Below are 23,341 nucleotides of genomic sequence, written 5' to 3'. Positions count from 1 at the left end.
AAATCTATATTTCAATAAACATTATGAAGACATTTTCTAAGTATTTTATGTATAATATAAGCAAATGAATCAATACTTACACATGTAAACAAGACATTTAAAGGATTATATGCTTACAACTGAAAAAATAGTGATATTTTAACCCTATACCCATTGTTTTACCCTATTTTTAAAGGAAACATGAGGCCCTAGGTATGGAACCTTTGAGTTGGTTTTTTTCTGAATTCGTATGGTGAATTTCCCCTAAAAAGTTGACAGCCTTTGTAGGAAAGGCTTATCTTCTTGTCCACCAAAAATGAAAAAAAATACAACAGGATTTTTTTTTTGTCATGGTGATGGGTATCCCTTTAAACGTTTTTTTTTTTTTTCTGTCACGTATGCTATCACAACTTCATTTATACTTTGACAACGTTACATAGATTATCCAGACGAAGTTTAACAAATAAACAATTTACACATGGCATATACAGTTTGCTCTGTTAAACACTAGTAAATACTATAAATAATTTCATTGCGTTTGAATCTAAAACTTTTAAAGGCAGTAATGTGATATTTGTATGCCTGACTGCTCTCTGTGTACAATGAACCGACTAAAGATATCCAAATAGGGTATATACTGTAACATATAACAGTATGTCTTGTACTTCCTGGTTGACAGTGGACACATGGTGATTTTTTTCTTGTTGCAATGAAGGTACGCTACATATTTCATGTTATACATTTATAAAACAGAACGAATACATACTATTCAAACAAATGTTATAGATGATAATGATGGATGGTTGTTTAACGTTCAGCAGCAAATAAATGCATATTCAAGACGAGAACATGTAAATGTAATATGAATATTAACCCTGCTTTGTACTAGACCGACACGCAAAGCCGGATTTATAACGTTCTAGTTAACAATGTAACAGTCCGCAGGAAGACATGTCAACCTTCCAGGTCACATCATTCTGACTTCCGAGCCAACCAGTATTTGCCATTTCTCCTTAATGCCGTGTGCTTGTCAGAGAAGTAGCAGCAAAAAAACAACTTTAAAGTCTTTAGTTTGATCCCAGAGGGGTTGGAACCCCCGCACTCGAGGCAAACACACCACCAAGAGACCATCGAGGCAGTATCCAATGGTATAGCCCAATAAAAAATAGTACAAAAAGTTACATTTTAAATTGTCTTTATATAGGGAAGAATTAAGAGTATTCCCATACAATTTCATTTGTATTTCTGTGTTGATGTTAAGATGCAAATGTACTCATTTCATACACAGTCGATTAATTCTTTGGCCATTTGTTATCTATATCTTTTCATCTTGTTGAATTTCTGCATATTCTGCAGCTGTGTCTCTTAAATCCGCCATTTTTTCATTTGAAATATCAAATAAATTTTCAAACTAAAACCAAAGGCCATTTTACTGTACTATTTATTTAAAGTGCACCATGACCATTTAAAAAAAGGTCAATCTTATTAGGGAGTGACAGTTCCTTGAATAGCTATATGTACTTTTGGGGTTCTACAGTCTGTAGATCCTTCATCATTATACATGTAGCTAAACCCTTATGTCCCAAAACGTAATTGTTTATAGATTTTTTTTAAATTATTATTCTAAAAAAAAGACAATGAAACAAAGAGTCTTTAAAAAAAAAAAAAATATCGGACGTAAATCTTCATGAGCATATTTTCTTTCAGATACATATAACTTTATTTAGGTAAAGGGACCTCGATGGCCGAGTGGTCTGAGTATTCCATCTACATCTACAGCGATCACTAGCTTACATATAGTTTGTCAAAACTGAACCTGTGAATAAGAACTTCACTGTGGCAAGGTGCATTCGACTTCAGTCTTAATTGATTAGGACTGTTAGTGTTTGTGACGAAGATCGGTTGATCTCCTCGTCGGTACTTCTGCTTCCTCCACCAATATAAACAGGCCGCCATGATATAGCCAAGTGTACTTAAAATGGCTTGAAACATCTGCAATCAATAGTTTTGGTTGCAGACTTATTTTGATGTGTTTAAGTTGAAAATTGTACTTAAAGTCTTCAACAGAAATATGGAATAATATTTTGATGGTATGGCTAAACACCTTATTATATATACATGGTGGCCTTCGGCTGTTGTCTGCTCTATGGTCGGGTTGTTGTCTCTTTGACACATTCCCCATTTCCATTCTTAATTTTATGTACAAAATATGGCAGAATTGTTGAAAAAATTATTTATTTATCTTATGACTCTTCGATATCAAAATTCCTGTAAGTTTCGACATCTTGTGACTATGTTTCTGAAAAGAATACATAATATTAATATTAAATTAGTCGTACATATTGAGACACAATGCGTGCTGAGGAAGACAAGGGGTTTGTTGTAATGTCGTGCTGCCGAACATAAAGGAGTTATCGAATCTGTTTTCTTTAAATGAATTTAGATTTTCAGACAATGAACGATTCAATTTGGAGTCACATAATAGCGGTTCAACCAATGAAGAGCTACGAACATGTGTATAACTACCGATCGAGTTAGAGTTCGTGTGCTATTCGAGAAAAAGTTAAAGTAAACGTTTGAGTATAGTGTGAGTTGGGCTTCTACTTCGATTAAGAGTTCGAGTTAAAGCTCAAGATACTATTCGAGTCTGAGGGGGTTATGGTTTTTTGTCTGAGTCTGAAAATTTTTTTCCCGCAAAGCGCGAACAATTTATTTAGTTTTTCAACGCTATCAATCAAATTATTTTTTTTCAAAATTGAACACTATAAGGTATTGGGAAAATCTGAATTAGGAAAATTTATTTTTGTCATCTGCTTGACCACAATATTTTTCTTATCAAACTGGGTATCTGAATATTTTTTTTAGGAAAAAACCATAATCCCCAACTCGACAATAACTCGAACTTTAAATCGAATTCTAACTCAACGGTTAGTTACAGTCTAGTATTTTGGTTCATATTTTGATTAAATGCATTATAATTATGGAATGCAGTGTGAACTGTATAAGTAAATGTATATGTAGTAAGGTTGCCAGTTTATTTAACTGCTTCCGATTAAAAGAGAATGTCTGAAACAATTTAAGTTATACATTTTATTATGTTTATTATGTATATGGTTACATAACTCACTTTCAGATGATATCAAAGCTGCAACAAGGTGTACTTTTGATTATAGCAACCCTTTTCGTTCCAGTAAGAGCACAGAGTAAGTATAAATAAAAATTGTACCATCGTTGGCAATTGTTACATTTATCTATTATGAAATATCGATACATTTTGAACTTCCATTGATTTATTCGGAGAACCGTTTATGGTAACATGAGACAATGCGGGTGCAGTGATATATGAACAATGAGGTATTTTTTCGAAGGGACTAACAGCAATAACATTAATTGAAAAGTATACACGTATTGACTGGTTATAAGGGGAATATCAAGTTTGTTGTTCCTGAGATACCACCTTTGATTGAGGCGACGCCGAGGGCAATATCTGGTTTCGGGGTCGTTAAGTGTTTTTATTATGCCGAACAACCTTTTTCACACTAAAATTATAATGAAGACAATCATTTGTTTTTTACCTTTAAATGGGGTGTTTATTAGGAGTTAAAATTTAGATATATTCTATTTTTTTCTTTCTTTTAAACCTTATTAGAATAACAGTAAACCTTTACAGTATCCCCTTAAGCACAAGAGATGCTCTTAAGTGAAAAATGTTCATTGTTTACAATTTTTCTGTATTTAACATTATACAGTTCGGTCTTTGGTTAAAGATTCGTTGAATCTTCATTTTATAGCACCTAAGCAAGATTAGATCGTTGTATATTTCACTGATAAAATGACTTAGTGTTTTGACAGCCATTTGTCTGTTTTGGTTGTGTTTTCCATTTTTTTTTTTATTTGCACATTTCTGTTCATTTTGTTCATATTATATCCCTGTTTCTGTTCTGTTTAACTATTTCAGATTTATTGTAGAAGTTAGTTGTTATTACGAATTGTTTTCTGAATTTGTGTTTTACGCTTCAGTTTAGAAATTTCTTAGTTCACTGTTTAAAGGTAAAGAATATTTCTATCTAAATGAATCTTTACATCTTTACATATATATTCTCATATAAATAGGCTTCAACGAATATAATTAAAAAGAGGTGTAAGGTGTACGACAAGGAAACAGCAACCCGACGACAAAACTTATCCCCCCCACAAAAAACCACTCAACCGTGAATAAACAGTTGTCGACAATACTTATTATTTTCTTCTTAGGTAATTTTTTTGTGAAATACCGGTAGTGCATTTTGATTCAAACTGCATTCTATAAAAATCAACTTTACAAATAGGTTGCAACAATGCAATTTGTGTACATCAATTTAGCCTACACAACTATAGTTGCTATGTTAAAAATGAGGGAAAAAAAACCAGTTAAAAAAGTAAGGAATTATTAACGAGGTGTTAAAGATCTTTCTGAAGGATGTTTTGAAAAATGATATTTTTGTATTTAGTTGTGGATATTGCACAATCTCTTACAATTGTATAGGAAAGAGGTGGAATATTTAGAAATCTTTTTAAAAAAATTGTCTATTAATTTCAAACGTCTAATATCGGCACCTTAACTTTATGTAGAAGAATGCATACCCGTTATACACCAATGCCATGAACAATACAGACAACATGTCGTTTCCAAAGTTTTGTCGTTTATTATAGTCGCCATTTTTTTTTTTTTTTATTTATGAACAAATTTTGTTGTTCACCAACAACATCTGAATTTATTGGTATAAATTCCTTTATTATTATGGTCTTTAAATGTAATGGCATGCTACATGTAGCTTCGATGATTGCATATAATTGCACGTGTTCCAATATATTTGTGTATGTTTAAAATGTACTGTCAAACCTAAGACACCAGCAGTGAACCTATATTTAAGAACTGAAATGACAATATGTCATACGATAAAGACCATGTATTACAATATAAGTATATAACTGAAAGCATCCATAAAAAATATAATGACAGTGACGTGTTTAGTATAAATGTTACAGAAATATGCAAATGTACACAACTACTACTAAAATAAGAATGAATAAGAAAGTACAACATTGTAAATAGTTCACCTCTTTTTACAGTAAATCTGGCTTTACATGGAACAGTAGAACAAGAAACAACATATACAGACGCATCAGGTATTGATTATACTGCAAACCTGGCAATAGAAGGACCTGCGAATAATAATTGGGAAGATGGATGTTCAGCTACAGCTGTTAATAAAGCGACAGCATGGTGGGGTTTATTTCTCCCACGACTAGCCTACATTACAAATGTTAAGAGTTATTACCGGAAGGATGGTAAGCCCTGAATGTAATGTACAACCTGTTAGTTGTTCCAAATCATGATATTCACCAACAGTTTATGTTTATTTTTTTAAATCAAATTCCCAAACAATATCTTAATACATTATTGTTTGATACCTGGACCAGTATTAGCTATTGTCATCATGTAGCGTCTGTTGTCGTCCGTCGACGTAGTTGCCTATCGTCATCCAACGTTATCGTTGTCGTCCGTTAACTTTTAAGAATGTCTTCTCTTCTGAAACTACTGTACCAATTTAAACCAAACCTAGCCCTAGTTCTTGTGATCTAGTTCAAAATATATGTCAGATGATTCTGTCTACCAGTTAAAAATGGACATAAAACATAGTGGGTAAAATGCGAGAATCGTCTAATATTTTGTTTATTGTGAAAATCAGACGCCCTTGAAATTGTCAGTTTACTCCTTATAGAAGTTATTGCTCTTTACTGACGATTTGTATCCATCTTTGTGTTTTTCTCGAAAACTATAGTCGATAGAAAGGAACTGTGATAAGCGGTGCAACAGAACTAGATTAACACAAAAGTTAGATTCCTGAAATCGTTATTCTTTTCCTTTTAAAAGGAATTGCCCTTGACAAAACTATTTAGAACAAAAAATGTCAGCAGGAGAGGATCTACAAATAAGACGGATGTCAAGTTGGTTCAATATTCAACATTCAACATTAATTTTTTTTTTTTTTTAACTTTTTTTAAACGTTTTAAACATCCAACATTCGATTTCTACATTCAACATTCAAATTTTTTTTTCAAATTTGTTTTTTTTTTTCATTTTTTTTTTCAACATTCGATTTCAACATTAAATATTCGTTTTCAACATTCAACATTTGTTTTCAACGTTCAACATTCGTTTTCAACATTCAACATTCGATTTCAACGTTCAACATTCAAAAATTTAGTTTTTGTTTGTTTTTTTTTTTCTTTTCAACATTTGATTTCAACTTTCAATAGAAATGATTTTTTTTATCTTGTTGCTAGTGATTCGCATACATACAAGTTGATTTAGATTGTCGCTTATTTGTACAAAACGAAGACGAATACATGATTGTGTAGTCTTTAATTGAAATATGTTTGGTTTTTGCTGCTCAATATGAACTTCATTAAAACAAATAATGATACTTTAGTTATCATATTAGAATGAAACCCTTACATGAGAGGAAAATCATCAAACTTTATTAAAGACATAATTCAGGGGGCAAAAATAACAATTTTTTTGAACCGTTCATTGTTTGTTTGTAAGATTTTGGTGAACTTAATTTATCTTTTAAAAGTCACTATTCATTTGTAATTAATTTTTTTCAAAAGATTTAAGTCATATGAAAAGAGTTTCTTGTAATTTTAATATTATAGAAATTATTGAACCAGTGCATGCATATATACTGAACTAAGTGGTCCCTAGTGTGCACAGTGTATTACTCGCAATTATTTTTCATACCTGACTTTCTATCTGACAGGTTTTCATGTGTCAGTATTTGTGTTTCTATGCTTTTACCAAGTTGTATTATTCATATGTGAACTCTGAATCTAGAGAAAAGTAGATTATCACAGACAAAATGTGTTGTATGAATGGTCTAACGGCCTGTTTGAAGCAAGTAAAATGGGAGGAGCTTGGTACATAAAAGTTGAAATTCAACATAAAGATTTCACTAAATTTGTATAAAAGCACTTTACCACGCCTTTTGTACCTGTTTCATTTCACATACTTGTGTTGCATATGCTCGCTAAACATCTAAATAAACAAAAGCATGTCGACATGTTGGCTATTATCACGTACACTCAAGCAAAATAGAAAAATGATATCAGGTTGTTACAATTGCCAATCATTTTTTTAGCTCGCCTGGCACAAAGGGCCAAATGAGCTTTTCTCATCACTTGGCGTCCGTCGTCGTCTGTTAACATTTACAAAAATCATCTCCTCTGAAACTACTTGGCCAAATTTAACCAAACTTAGCCACAATCATCATTGGAGTATCTAGTTTTAAAAATGTGTCCGATGACCCCGTCTGCCAACCAAGATGGCTAAAAATAGAACATAGGGGTAAATTGCAAGTTTTGTCAATTATTTTGAAAACCGTTATGAGTAGATAAAATCTGGCAAGGGCAAAAATGTTCAGAATGTTGAGTTCTACCAATTGTCCATATTCGTCAAAATTGTCAGACGACTTCCTATAGGAGTAATTGCTCTTTAAAAATGACAAATTTTGCCATTTTTTCTCATTTTTGACTACTATCTTGAAAACTATAAATATAATAGATTATATATAGAGAGAAACTTTAAATTGTAAAAATGATCAGCAAGACAAGTCCCACAGATAAATTGAATGGTCGAAATCTTCAGTCGACTCCTTATTAGAGTTATTGCCCTTTGATGACGATTTCTACCAATTTTTGGCGTTTTTGCCTTATATCTTTAAAATGTTAATAGATAGATAGAAACTTAAATGAGCAAAAACGATCAACAAGATAAGGTCTATAATTAAGACAATATGGAGGAAATCGTCCGACGACTCCTTATTGTAGTGATTGCCCTTTATTAACGATATTTACCATTTTTGGCGTTTTGCCTTATATGATAACAAATATAATAGATAAATAGACATTTAAATCACAAAATGATCAGCAAGGTAAGATCTACTAACAAGTCAAATTTTGCCGATATAGTTAGTAGACTGTCACTCTTTCATGTCTTTAAAGGAGTGATTGCCCTTAAAGGAGGATTTTTTTTCACCCTCTTTTGTGTTTTGAGCAAAAACTAAAGAATATAGAGAGAAACTAAACAGATTAAATGATCAGCAATACAAGATCAACAAAACAGAGATTTTTGTCATGAATTCTATTCTCGTCTACAAGGTTTGAGAGTGTCCTTTGTTGAATATGCAAATAGAACAATGTGAGCGACACAGGCTCTTTAGAGCCTCTAGTTTTTACATACATTTTTTTATTGTTTTGTATCACTTTTTTCTTCTTCTTCTCAAAACACAGGAATCAGCCTCGATGCAGATTGCATATTTGTTTTTAAATTCAAACTCTAAACAAAGACTTAAACCAATGATCGATATTTCCTGCAATGAACATGTTCTCGGATTAATTTGTATACATCTCATGGAGCAAATCCGAAGCTTATTCCCGTTTACATTTTTTTTTGCATTTCTACAGAGCGCTCAATTTTTCTTTCGTCTGTTCGTATTATATTATCTACCAGCTTCAATGCTTCCTTAGGTAACTTATGGTTTGTTGATCTAAATCTACAAAATTCCACCAAATTTTAGTTATCTAAAACATTATAACAATAACAATTTACAATTATAAATGGACTTTTGTTTTCACTATATCGTTATTGATGAAACCCAATACTTTTAAAACACCTGTACAGAAAAAAAAATTTGATCATTTAACTAAACATTCGATCTGTGTTTTGATTGCAAGACCGTAATGTCTTTTTATGTTAGGATCTCGTAGTATAGACTTTTTGGCTGTCTTAAAGAGTCCATTCCTTTTAATTGTAGTACTTAATTATCATAAGCATTCACTATTTCTAGTTTTTTTCCGACCTGGAAAATATTAGATTCCCTTAACGTGTCAAACAACACCATTTCACTTTTATCTGCATTAACTTTAAGTTTCCAGTTAGAACAAGAAACTTGAAATGAGTCTAAATTACACGAAACAGCGCTCCCAAACATGTTCAACTACGCCACATTCTTTAGATTTGATCAGTCCAGATGAAGGTAAATCCAGAAAAGCTCTTCGGAAATATATAAAGTGTTGTTTCCATTTTTCACAGCACTGGGTCGATACCGCTGTTGTGGGACTATCAGTCCCATGTGGCATCCTCAGGTCAGTAGTCAGTCCTTCGTTTATACATTTTAAAATTGTAAAGAAACTAAGGTTTCAACTCCCACGGTAATGCTGGGAAACAATTCAAATGATAAAAACTAACAGCCTAATTTATACAATACAATTTACGAAAAACAATTTTGACACACAAGCGCACGAGAATGTGACGGGGTTAAACGTGTTTGTGGTCGCTCAACCATCAACCTGACCTGGAACACTGGTGTAACTGCACATCATAAGAACAAACAGTATCATATAAGTTGCAATAGCTTAACTAAATAAATCGATCTTATACTTTCCTTAAACTAATTATCTGTGACGTGACCTATTACAAAAAAAGCATTACATATTTGTTTGAATGTGTTTGCTGTTGATTGAATATATTTATCATAAATAAATCGACTGCACAGATTTTTTTGTTGTTGTTTGTAATGCATTTTGTTATTAAATTCTTGACATATATACATGTAAAAGACACGAGAACATTTTTCGGATCTATAAGTGTCATATTGAAGATGTGCCTATCATGTGGTTACTCGCTAACGCTTTAAAATTGTATAGGTTTTTTGTGCTAGGTATCTCGCGATTTTTACACATTTTCAATAGTTTCCTGAATTCTTTCGAATTTAATCTCTCGATAATTTTCTTTTGTAATTCGAGAATAACTTTGCCCATCACTTTTTTGTTATTTTCATAATTCTGATTTGATCTATTAGACTAGTATAAATATAAAAATAAGAAGATGTAGTATGAATGCCAATGAGACAACTCTCCACAAGAGACCAAATAACACATAAATTAACAACTATAGGTCACTGTACGGCCTTCAACAATGAGCAAAGCACATACCGCATAGTCAGCTTTGAAAGGCCCGAAATGATAAATGTAAAACAATTCAAACGAGAAAACTAACGACCTGATTTATGTACAAAAATAATGAACGAAACACAAATATGATATGCAAAACAAACGACAACCACTTAATTGTGGGACCGGCACATACATAATGTGGCGGAGTTAAACATGTAAGCGGGCGCCCAACCCTCCCCCTAACCTGGGACAGCGGTGTAACTGAACAACATATGAACAAACTATTAAAATCAGAGGAAAAGGGCTTAACTCATCAGATAGATATAAAGCACAAAATCAAGTAACAAAAACACAGAGTGGACGTCGCAGGGTACTTATACATCCCAACAACAAAAAGACACAAATTACAGATCTGAGAGTACTCGCAGTTACATGTTCTGACACTAGTTCAAAACCAATAACAACTTATAAAAGAATCATGCATCCAAGACTAAAATATCAATCAGTACACATCCAACATCCAATGGATTTAGTGTAAAGACTTCATAAACAGTCAGAAAAAAAACAAGACCTTGTGGAATGCCAAGATACAGATATCGACAGACTGTAGAGCCAGGAATATGCATATGCATAAAAAAAATATTTCGTTTGATTTTAATTTACTGATAACAAAATCACTATTACTACCAATACAAACACTATTCAAAGATCTAACTACAGTGTGGAATTGGTAACCTTTTAGAATAAGTTTTTTTAAAGAACTGAATTTCTTTTAAAGTTAACCTTGAATGACTTTTGACTATTCATTTTAGGTTCCCTTTGGTCATATCGCTCCTAATGTACACCCCTGGCTATTAAATGTCTAGATTTGAGTGTTCCTGATAAAGTTTAATCCAGAAAAGCACCTTGGAGTTATAAATCATTTTCATTTACGAGCAAAAAGTTGATACCACTGTTGCTGGACTGTTAGTCACACAGGGTTTTATCAGCTCAGAAGTTAGTGGACTTTAGAAATGACCTGATTTGCTACTTTTTTTTTTAAATTTTCTCCTTGATAAATTCATTAATAACTAAGAAACTAGACAACTGTTATCAATTATAGGTCACTCTACGGCCTTCAGCAATGAGCAAAAACCATATCATATAGTATAAAAGTCCCAATTTGACAAAAAGTTAAAAAAAAATTATGCGAAAAAGTAATGGCATCATTTATAACAATACAATTTACGAAACAAAAAATATGACAGACATCAACCAACGAAAACCACTGAATTACAGGCTTCTGACTTGGAACAGGCACATGAAGAATGTGGCGGGGTTGAACTAGCTACTTTGTGAGCGCTCAACTGTCCCCCTAACCTTATGACAGCGGTGTAACAGCACAACATAAGAACAAACCGTAAAAATCCGTTGCAAATGTCTAACTTATAATTCTATAGCTCAATACGAACCACAAAAGTACTTACATGTAAACAATGATCACAAATCACCGACATAAGAGGACTCGCAAGTACTTTCCGATGAGAACTTTCGTTCTTTATATTTTCAATCGGACGGACAGCTAAACGATACCACGATAAGGCAGCCAGACGGACAGATAAGACGGACGAACGGACTGACGGACGAAGGATTAACGAACTGCAACATTTCCATATCTATCCTTCGCTTCGTGGTAGGGGACGAACAATAATGATATAAAATCTTATCAGTGGATTGTTTTTCTGGTACAAATCAGCTCAATTTGATTGTACATGTAAACTAATTCAAGACAAAGTTAAATGATGATGATGAGGAGTAGAATGAGGGGGAGGGGGATGGACTTTTAACGTCCAATGGAAAATAAAACATATATACGAGGACGCAAAGATGTTAATGTGATAAGAAGAATAAAACTCACTGCTTTGTACTTGACTGACACACTAAGCATGACTATTTCTTTTTTAATCTTCCTTCTGATTGATCGGTTAATTGTTGTTCGGTTGACGATGTGGCAATTATAAAAAAATAGACAGATAGGTTTGATTGTTGATCTATTGAAAGGAAGTTTGAAAAATTCGGACTGCCACTGGAACATTGATGGATGTTAGATAGCGAAAGAAATGAACAAAAAAATAAAAACACTATAATCTTTAAAATAAGAATATGTTTGCATGATTAGTGTCATGACCTGCCTCTGAAGATGCGAATATCTTTTCAACCTTTTAAAAGTTATGTGAACTTTTTACGATGATGTTTAGGATATTATAATCAGGATACTTGATTTCCGAGATTTCCGTAATTTTTAAATTATGTCAATATGATATCATAAACATTAAGAAATTGACATATATGTCACCACAGAGCTATTTCACTCGTAATTTCTGAGAAAATTAGATATGAGCAAAAGTAATAGACACAATAAAATTTAAAACATGATTACAGATTGATAGTCCTCTGAATATCTGTAGGTTGTATTTTGATAGATTAACATATAGCCGTGCAATGGAACCTATGGGAATGCAACCCGAGTATAAATCTAAATAACCGAAATTATACCATAGATATCTATGGTATAATTTTCACAATTATACCATGGTTTTGTTGTATTCAAGAAAAAGAAAGATAGCAAGACCTGGCTGCCTAAATTTTTTGACATTTGAACAACAGAGTCAGTGCGGGGCCACTAAGCTAAACTGCCCGCTTTGCACCAGCCGATATAAATGAATGCCTAGGGTGGGAAGGGAATCGAACCCACGTACACCAACTCTGCTGTCCTATATTTTTAAATGAAAATAAAAATCGCTCCTAGAACAAATAAACAAACAAATTTGGTTTTTAAAAAATATATAAATGTGTATATATTATACTGGAAAATATAAGTTGGTTTTCGGTTATTGAGATTTATACTGTTATACTTGGATTGTATTCCATACGCTCCACTGTACAGCTACATGTATAGGTTGAGTTTGCCGAGGTGGCTTTTTTGCGGTAGGGGACAGGGAGCAAGCCCCTTTTAAGGAGCTCCATATATGGTAAATGCGTAGACTTTTTCATTGTATTACTCCAAATGTTGGCTTAGTAGACCCCCCTTTCTGTATCCTGGATCAGCACCCGATTTGTTATACATTTCTGACATCTAGACTTTAACGAGGTTGCTCAAGTAATTACAATAATGTTAAAATGTTAAAATTAGATAGCGTCTGGTTTTTCTATATGAAGCTTATTTTTTTTATAAATTATTGCTAGTCAACATGTGATTTTAATCATGAACATTTTGAAATCCCTTTTAATTAATGTACGACTTGGGCTTCAGGTACAAATTAAAATGTGGAACAATTCATCCAAACTCTCAAAAAGATTCTGTTGAAATTAATTTTCTCAGAATTATAAATGAATATTAAAAAATTAAAACATTCGAACATTTTGATAAAATAAAAAAAAAACTAACCCTTTGCAGTTCAACTTTTAATATGGGGTCTCTTGTGTCCATATCCAGAACATCTAATTCCTTTAACATAACTATTTTTAAAGTAAACAAACAAAAATATATAAAATATACAATTTTAAACAGCAAACGATGCGATAGGTTAAAACAGATATTCCATATTTTTTGGATAGTTTTGCGGTGTTTCGTAAATTATACCATAGTTTTTGTTGAAACCCGACGTTTACTTGCTTGAGCAACACAAGTGTCATATTAGTACACTACTATATTGTTTGTTTTACAGCACCAGAGCGCATGAATGGTTTCCGGTTGTACCTCGGCAATGGTTCTGTGTATTCATACGTTGAAATATGCTACAGTGATTGGACGAACCAAGCCTACCTTAACCTGAATCAGAGTATCGATTTGGATAATAACCCTACCAAGAATATTTATTTTTTCAACAGACATACGATGATCGAATTATGTTACATTGAAATATACGGTAAAGTATCAAAGCAAAGTGATGTATAGAATCAGACAGTCAAACTGCATTTCCCCCAGTAAAAAAAGGAAAATCACGATTGGTGCAATAAAAGGTGGTACCGATAGTGCCATTTCTTTTGCTTTATCATAGTTTAATCTGACAACAAATTGGTGATGTGCAAATTGTTAATGTACACATGCATGAAAAGGACATGATACCCACCAAAAATCTACATTGAACTCAACTACTTTTTACTGCAATATTTTCTTGCTATATCAAAATACATACCATTGTCCATTTCTGATCTGAAACTCCTTAACAATTCTTTGTAAACATTCGTTCCATTTAACTAAAATGAGACATTTCTTTTTATTTCGACTAACTTGGCTGAGTTATATGAATTTTTTCAGCATATACTTGCTGCATGTGATTAAATTGGGATAATTGACAAACAAAAAAGGAAAATCAAAGAGAGTAATTATGATTTATCTCATAATATATTACGTCACCGGAAATCTGAAATCTGAAGGAATTAAATCTACCACAACTGAAAGGAGGAATTCTGAAAAAAATTAAATTCTAGGAAAAGTGTACTAGTCTACATGTACATTATGTCTACACACATCGTATAAGCAGATTTTTACATTGGAAATTTGGTTGAGAAGAAAAGGTGTCATTTCGAAATCATAATTATGTTTGTATTTATTTGAAGGATGCTGGAAAGGTACTTGGGGACCCAATTGTACAACTGATTGTCCAGTTGAATGTATAGGCAGCCACTGCTTTCCTCAAAATGGCTCCTGTATTTGGGGTTGTGATGTACAGAAGTGTAATCACGGAGAATGTGATGCGAGAACAGATGTTTGTACGAAGGGATGTGTACAAGGTCGAGGTGGGAGATATTGTACATTCTGTAGGTTTAATAAATGAAATAAACGACTCAATGTTATGTCAGTCTACGAAGTCATATCAACGCTAAACCACAGCAATTATATATCATTGTAGTAGACCCAGTTTGTTTCGAAACAAGTATAATTTGTTTATATTTCGTTGTCGCTGTTCCTTCACTCGATCGATGACGCATTCGGACAAGAAATAATGCTTTCATTATACCTAAAACATATTTCTTTATAAAATGTTACAAAGGATTACCAAAAACTACAAAGTCTACTTTATGCACTATACAGATGTTTAGCTTTTTTTGGTTTTACATAAGTATGCACCAGCAGTTACAATTATGTACAGTCATGTATATTCATAAGAAAGGGAAGAAAGAAGAGGAAATAATCCTCGTAACGTCGTCTGTATTCATCGTTGACTAAGCCCTCTTAGCTTGTGATTCTGTAAATAAAACACACTCCCAAAATAATGAACTAAATTTTCAAATGACTACCGGCAGGCATAATCTCGCGAATCAGCACCATTTTCTCGTAAAAAATCATCGTTTTTTTTAAACTTGTTGGTTTCTATAATCGTGATATATTATATTCTAACCCCCTTCGCAAGTTTCCTAAAATATCATAGGATTGCCATTTTGTCATTAGACATTAGATCAGGATGCAACACGTTAAAAAAAAGCCTTTGATATACATATCACCACATTCTTTGCAAAGTATTTCGCTATTCTAAAAGGCCACGCAGATCTTATTATATATTTAATTAACTGATGAAATGTACAGTGACTGTGACAAAAAACAGATTGATATTCATAAATTGAAAACAAAACCAATAAAAAAAAAATGCATGTAAATAATTATATTGTTAAACAACCCTCTCGAAGATTTTTCAATACAACTAGATAGCAATATTGGCTACATATAAACGGATTTGCTTCACTACCATTTGTAAACAGGGCATTAACAAGATCAAGATTCAACAGAAGGATTATATACCACTGTGTAATATAAAATTATATATATTTTGAAATAGTTTACATGCAGTATATGCTATATATTTTTAGAATTACATATAATTGGAAATACCATTAGTAACGAAAATCTTGCTGAGTTACATATTTTGGAGAATATCCTTATTTTAATTGATGTTAACGAGTTAAAATCTAGGACACAACAGCTGATCTTAAGAAAATAAAATGTGTTGACCCTTTTACATCTAGCCACATACTTGAATTCATGGACGTGTCCTTTTTTTGTACACGAACATTTCAAAATTAAAAGGAACACCAACGTGCTACGAAGTTTGAGGAAATTGGAAAAAACAAAACAAAGACAAAAATATTTTTCACAATACCTGCTCACACTATTGAATCGAGTTCTAAAGATTCATAACAATTTAATCTATAGTTAAAAAATGGTTGAGGACGCATATGCACATGCGGACACGAAGGTGGATGCTGGAGAATAGTCCATTAGCTCAATTTAACTTTGATTACGCTTACTAAAAATCCGAAACATCACGAAGAAATTATGTCAATAGTTTTACGTTCACACCAATACCTCAGACCATTGGTTTTCTTTTAAATTAATAGCAGAAACTTTTTTCATTTATTTACAATCTATATATACAATTTGAATTTAAATGGTTAATACAATAGCTATTATTCGTTTTAAATGAAAATATTCAAAGGTTTGCAAAATAAATATATATAGCTATAATTTAAAGTTTATACCAAGCACCAATGTGTGACAGCCAAACTTTACAAATATAATAATACTGAGATAAATCAAGTGTGTATGAAGTAAGATCATCATATTATAAAAATATTAGAACAAACTTCATGAAAATCCTCGACAGATTTGTTAAATGGTAAAGTACAGAAATGTAAAAAAGTCGAAATATTCATTAAACAAATTTAAAGATTTTATTTTGATGTGTATGGAATGTGCATATTAGGTGTAATATAAAACTGAACTGTCCATAGAGGAACCGATTTTTTTTTTTATTTCAAGGTAGAAATGTATAATGAGAGTACAAAAATGTATCATATTTGAATTAAGTATTTATTCATGTATTCAAACAAATTGTTATGTTTGCTTATAAAGCATAGTTTCAAAATATTTTTGTTATACTTTCAATCTCAGATAATACGGTGTACAATAGAACTGCAAAACAAAGCCTTACTGGTCCAAGTTTATCCGCAAATGTATTAACCGATGGAAACACCACTTCCTGCATCCGTATAGTATCAACCAGTTCGAAATCGTATATGCAGATTGGGAATGAATCGTTAATTGTCATAACCGGGGTGTATCTTTTCTTTGGAGGTGAGTAAAATCTTTTCGATGACGGTGAGTAAAACAATGTAATGATAAAAATTGTGTTTTGATCATAATAATTTAACCTCTAGATTGCAGCCTTTCTTGTAGTTATTTTTTGTATAGTATAAACAAAACCCTGATAATGTGTCGGGATAAACGAATGCTTCCCTCGCTGATATGGCTAGTTTATATTTATCAGCTACGGTCGAAGTTCTGTTGACTTTGCGATGAGTCGGCCTGCTTGTTAGTTTAAAATTGTCTTTCACAAACACTCTTTTGACAAGAATAATTGCAAACTTTATACATTTTCAGGCAATGTAAAAACAGACACGATATTAACAGCTCCTCGTTATGTTGATATGAAAATAATATCGGTCCTTGAATTTAAGATTGTGTCGAGAAATTGATAATTCACAATATGAATATACTAAAATAGAAATCTTGTGACTTATTTTCGAAAGTATGCTTATACCCTAAGGCATGGCATTAGATTGATTCTATGCAAGACTTAACGACTATCACAGGACCAGGATACGTCTCAATTGTTAATAAATTAAAGCTGCAGAAAGATATTGTCCTAATCAGGATTATAAACTATTAGGAAATATAATTTTAAAAGATTCGAAAGCTCTTAATTAGTGCTTAACATACGAGGTTAAAGTATCTTACCTCCTATAGGTTGCACTTTAAATACAGCTGTTTCACAAGCCACGCCTCTTTTGGGGAGATATATAATATTCATAGATATGTTAATTTGTTAACGTACTGGTTCCAGATATGATCTCTGTGTTTCATCTCATAGAGACATAATTTGGGAATGTTACCAGTATAGAATATCATGGTAGCGGCTAAAATTTAATTCTTAGGAGGTCCAAAAATGGAGTTAGGGCTAGTATAGAATTTTAGTATAAGTTTAAACTCTTAGAAGTTCAGGGCATATAAATGTTGAAAATATGCCGCACAGCCCTATATTTTGACCTTTGAATGAAATAGTAGTGCATATCAACTTTCCATTCTGGGATATAGTTTTTCACGAAACTTCACAGTAAAAGTGACACAGTTTTAGACGCAAAGGGAGTTCCTATGGAAAATTGCATTGTCTATATTTACAGAATTGCAACCTATACATTTCTAGGAATATCATTGGTTAAAAGCTACCACGTGGAGACCGTGTATATTTCATATGGGGTTATTAGACGTGGCTTATTCTAATGCACGGTTAGTAGTGGTGTTACTTTCCATTATAACTGAAAAGCTACCTCGTGGAGACCGTGTATAATATCTGGTCTATAGTACACCGTATTATCTGAGATTGAAAGTTCAACAAAAATATTTTAGAACTATGCTTTATAACTAAACGTAAACATTTGTTTGAATACATGATTAAATACTTAATTTAAATATGATACGTTCTTGTACTCTCATTCTACATTTCTGCCTTGAAATATAAGAAATCGGTTCATCGAAAAGTTATTGACAGTTCAGTTTTATAATACACCTAATAAGCACATTCCATACTTTTCCATTGATCTATAATTATTATGACAAAAAAGCAATCGGTATTTTTGTTATTTTACTTTTTTGATAGGCCACAAGTCGAAATGCCATGTCTCAAGATAGTCGGTATGATACATTCGTTACACAGTGTGGTGGTGACCTAATACGATATTTATGGGGACAATAAATTGCTTATGGGGTTCGAGCTTCGCTCTCACCCGTATGGAATTTACTGACCCCTTATATATCGTATTAGGTCTACCACACTATGTAACTAATATTATCGAACATGTGCTGCGTTTTGCATAACAGGTACTATTAACACCTCTTGAACTAGTACGTGTATCAACAAGTTACCCAAAACTGTTTATCTATGATAAAAAAAACGCAACTTTACGAATTTTTACATGTTTTATGTGGGCTATAAATTAAACGGATATTTATTTTAGAAGTTGTTGTCGGAAGGACATACAGTCTTATTTTCATTTCAATATCTAGTCTTTATTACAGTAACAGGTTGGTGAAAAGTAACAAACTACGAAATAATTATTAAAAGCTGGAAGATGCCTGTATCTATCAGATTGATAAAAAACAATCGACGAGAAGTAACAATTTAAGCGAGATAAACATTGCTGATTTACATTCCCATGGACACGAATATGTAAGAAAAAGCAATGAAATATGTTACATCTAAACTACAAGCTTATTATACGATTTTTAAATGAACTTACTTGTCGGAGTTTTGACTTAAATGAGTAATAGATGGAATACACATAAAACAAGAAGCATTAAATGCAATATTACTTGTAAAATGTAATATATTGTCAATTTGTCAATAGGTTTCTTTAGCCAATTTTTTCTAAATGTATCTCTGGACGTTTTTCTTTGTGTATTCTTATCTCTTGAACAGTTTTGTTTATTCATAATTACTAGAGTCTCAGTTCAGTTATTTCTATCTTACAGACATGAATCCTCCTGTCGGTATTCACAAAGTGTATTGTTCTAATACTACTGATTCATGGGCTGATGGTACAGTGTTATACAATGCTGAGTATCATAACAATGACACCGACGTATTTGCTGTTTGCAAATATATTATTTATATACCGCCCATTCTAAATGGAAATTCTAAGATCGACATATGTGAAATAGAAATAGGTGGTAAGTATATAAAATTTTCGAATTTAGTACGTTATTTGTAATTATTAAATGACATGAAATTAGAGGATCCCGCTTATGTTCAGGGTGAACAAATTTAATTTGATACCACATTATGTTTTAAACGATAATATGAGTATATCAAGGGGGAATGAAAAAAAATCCTAAATCGAAGAAAATAGACAATACCGGGGCAAAATGGAGAATCACAAATAGACAAAATTACACAAAACCTGACCCCTCTAAACAGGGGTTAATATTATGTGCTCAGGAAAGGTGAGCAGATCCAGGTCCACAAGTGGCACCCGTCATGTAGTCCATGCAAGTTCAAATTCTGAAACAATAGAATTCCTTAATGGAATAATGGGGAAAATGACTTTGGATTGTGTATACAAGAATTAGAACATATCCGTGTTTAATTAAAAGTCATCCAAACCCACCCAAGCAGAAAGTATTGATCTATTTTCTATATTAATATGCTCATATGCGCTGGTTATTTTAAAAGTATTTGTTTTGCTTTCCATATATATGTATGCTCATTAGCATTGATAATATTTTTTGAAAAGATCATGGAATACATATTATTGACATTGGTTTTATTTATATTGATGTTTTATATGATTACGGGATTTTTTATGGTGTTTCACCTCTTATATTTTACGTGGCGAGGATCTTCAGCGGCCTCCACGTTTCACTGATTGTGATAGATTATGGACCATACACCGGATATTTAATACGTTGCTAAATATTATTCAGTTACAAGAAATGATCTGTAACAAGTATATTTATTTGTACTTGATTAAGGTTTATAACTTTCAGCTCGATTGTCTTGAACGTTTAAAGCTATTCTATTATTTTCCTTAACCATGATTCTCATTGGTTGTTTCCAACAGTCAGAAATCAAGATCCTCGCCACGTAAAAAATAAGAGGTGAAACACCATAAAAAATCCCGTAATCATATAAAACATCAATATAAATAAAACCAATGTCAATAATATGTATTCCATGATCTTTTCAAAAAATATTATCAATGCTAATGAGCATACATATATATGGAAAGCAAAACAAATACTTTTAAAATAACCAGCGCATATGAGCATATTAATATAGAAAATAGATCAATACTTTCTGCTTGGGTGGGTTTGGATGACTTTTAATTAAACAATAGAATTCCTTAATGGAATAATGAGGAAAAATGACTTTGGATTGTGTATACAAGAATTAGAACATATCCGTGATTAATAAACATTATCAAAGAGAGGCGAAAGATACCAAAGAAACATTCAAACTCATAGGTATAAAATAAACTAATCTCATGTGTTCCGGAAGGGTAAGCAGATCCTGCATCACATGTGGCAACCGTCGTGTTTCTCATGCAAGTTCAAATCCGGTGATAAGTCTAATTCGGTAGGTCAAATTCGGGGAAAAGAGGACGGGATTGTAGTTACGATAATTGGACATATCAGTTGTCATCTGTGAAACAGATATTCAATAACGGTCAAACAACTCGTGATGGCGTCCGTAAAATTTTCGAAGTGATGATTTAAACTTCACCAATTGGAACTCTAAGCGTACTTGTGAGCAGCAACCTTCTAACAAGGAAATCATGATAGGAAATACAAACCCTCGAATATCGTATCAATTGAGAGATATATATTCCGTATGCAGGCGCTGCTTGAATGTTGCTACATAGATATGGAATGGAAAGTTCACAATTGGGAAGCTGATATCATCTCTTTTGTCGTAAAGTTTTGTTTTCAATCGACCCTCATTATCAATGTCTAGATGTTAGTCAAGATATGAGGCAGACTTAACTGTATCTGTTGTATCCTTTATCTCAAGCTCGATGGGATAGACGCGTTCAACAAAGGCACCAATTTTGAATTATTTGGTGAGAGAACATCATCTATATAGCGGGAAGTGAAATAAAAGGATAGGGATAACTTCTTTTCTTTCTTCCTAAGACGTTCCTGTATGAAGTCATCCTCATATGAATAAAGGAACAAGTCAGCAAGAAGAGGAGCACAGTAGGTTTCAATGGGAATGCCGATTGTATATTGAAAAACACGTCATCCAAATGTAACAAATATGTTCTCAATCAAGAAATCAAGCATCTTGGTAATGTCAGTTTCAGAGAATTTGTTTGATTCAGAGCAAAATTTTACAAAGTAAGATTTATCCTTCTCTAAGACAAGATACTTGTATCTTTTTTGGCCAGGAAATCAAATTATAAAGTCAATACAGCATACAATACAAATATAAATTGAACAAAAATGCTTACTTTGAAAATGTTTAAAACTTGACATTGCGTGTGAACCATCTTTAATCAATGACAGAATGTTGAGGACAATCATGGGCAATACGACTCATTACTTTCAGGATGTTCTTATGGGAAATATGGAGACAGATGTGAATTGACTTGTCCCGAAAACTGTATGGGATTGTGTGATTTAATAACTGGAAACTGTGTTTTGGGTTGCTCAGTTGGTTGGCTTGGTGAAAAATGTGACAGAGGTAACAGTTTCATTATTTCTACTAATGTCTAAATAATGCGTAGTGAAATTAATTTAATTTTAAGGTTTATCTGTATTAGTATATACAAGGCTTGGTAATCTAAGATATATAGCTGCAATCCATGCTGAGACTTAACATTTTATCATCCAATGATCAACAGAAGTTATTTATTTTGATGTGCTTCTTTTACAACCGAAAAATTGATCACAAAACAACATTCTTATCAATAGTGATTAGTAATATCATTGATTGGTGCATTTGATCAAAACCTTAACATTAAATACATAGTATTAAGTCATTTTCTTTTTTTCAGTCAATTTTAAGACGTATGATATATGCTAATTTGTTTCATATTATTTGGCTTAACTCGAAATGAACGAAACACGTATTCCATTTCTATCAGCATGAGGTTTTCATGCCACTTCAAGATACTTGAATCAACGATAATTGCTTCTGCCATAACGTTTGCAGTGCCCCGATAAATAGTTCCCATCCGTTACAGGAATGATAACAATGTATTCTTTAGCGTAAGTCTTACGTACAAGTAACAATGCAAATCATTACTAGAAATAAAATATCTCGAAAATATCTCAATATTCAACGGTTTCTGATATTAAAACCATGAACTCTTCACTTTCCGTTTGCTATTATAATATGTCATCGTTTTACAAATAACAGTAAGCTATCAATCAGATTGTAAATTCCCATTTATTGTCATTTAACTTTTATATCTTTTTGGGTTGATCACCCAATTTTGTCAATATAACAGAGTTAGAAACAACCGTCATACAAGTGAGAGGTTAAACAAGCTATAAGCACGATAAACCCAGGTTCAGTCCACCATTATCTTCGGACATTGACATGACAGCCATGCTTCACTCGTGCCGTTGACTGATCATGTTTGATTTTATCATTTTTTCTGGACTTCCCCTTTTTTTCAATTTACCTTGGAGTTCTCTATTTTTTGGTGCACTTTTTCCAGAAAAATATAGTAATATACGAATTATCAATGATAATCAATTGATTATAAATTTTGGTTATACTTGTACGTGTTTAACGTTTATGCTTTTTATCTCGTCTTGCCT

General features: G+C 32.4%; 1 protein-coding gene across 2 annotated transcripts in view; it reads left to right on the top strand.

Moving 5' to 3' along the window:
- Positions 1-575: 575 nt before the first annotated feature.
- Positions 576-23,341, top strand: part of LOC127700173 (multiple epidermal growth factor-like domains protein 10) — a 37,879-nt gene continuing 15,113 nt past the window's right edge. For both annotated transcript variants that reach the window (XM_052203590.1, XM_052203589.1), the window contains exons 1-8: positions 576-694; positions 3,113-3,182; positions 5,092-5,310; positions 13,686-13,886; positions 14,581-14,781; positions 16,910-17,092; positions 19,547-19,744; positions 22,122-22,256. In XM_052203590.1, coding sequence (XP_052059550.1) covers positions 689-694; positions 3,113-3,182; positions 5,092-5,310; positions 13,686-13,886; positions 14,581-14,781; positions 16,910-17,092; positions 19,547-19,744; positions 22,122-22,256 — 1,213 coding nt within the window. In that variant the 5' untranslated portion in view covers positions 576-688. The remainder of the gene's footprint in view (positions 695-3,112; positions 3,183-5,091; positions 5,311-13,685; positions 13,887-14,580; positions 14,782-16,909; positions 17,093-19,546; positions 19,745-22,121; positions 22,257-23,341) is intronic.

Source organism: Mytilus californianus, unplaced genomic scaffold (genome assembly GCF_021869535.1).
Source record: "Mytilus californianus isolate M0D057914Y unplaced genomic scaffold, xbMytCali1.0.p SCAF_1, whole genome shotgun sequence".
Classification (NCBI taxonomy): Eukaryota; Metazoa; Mollusca; class Bivalvia; order Mytilida; family Mytilidae; genus Mytilus; species Mytilus californianus.
Note: the sequence above shows the minus strand (reverse complement) of the source record. Positions and strands in the feature narration are given on the sequence as shown.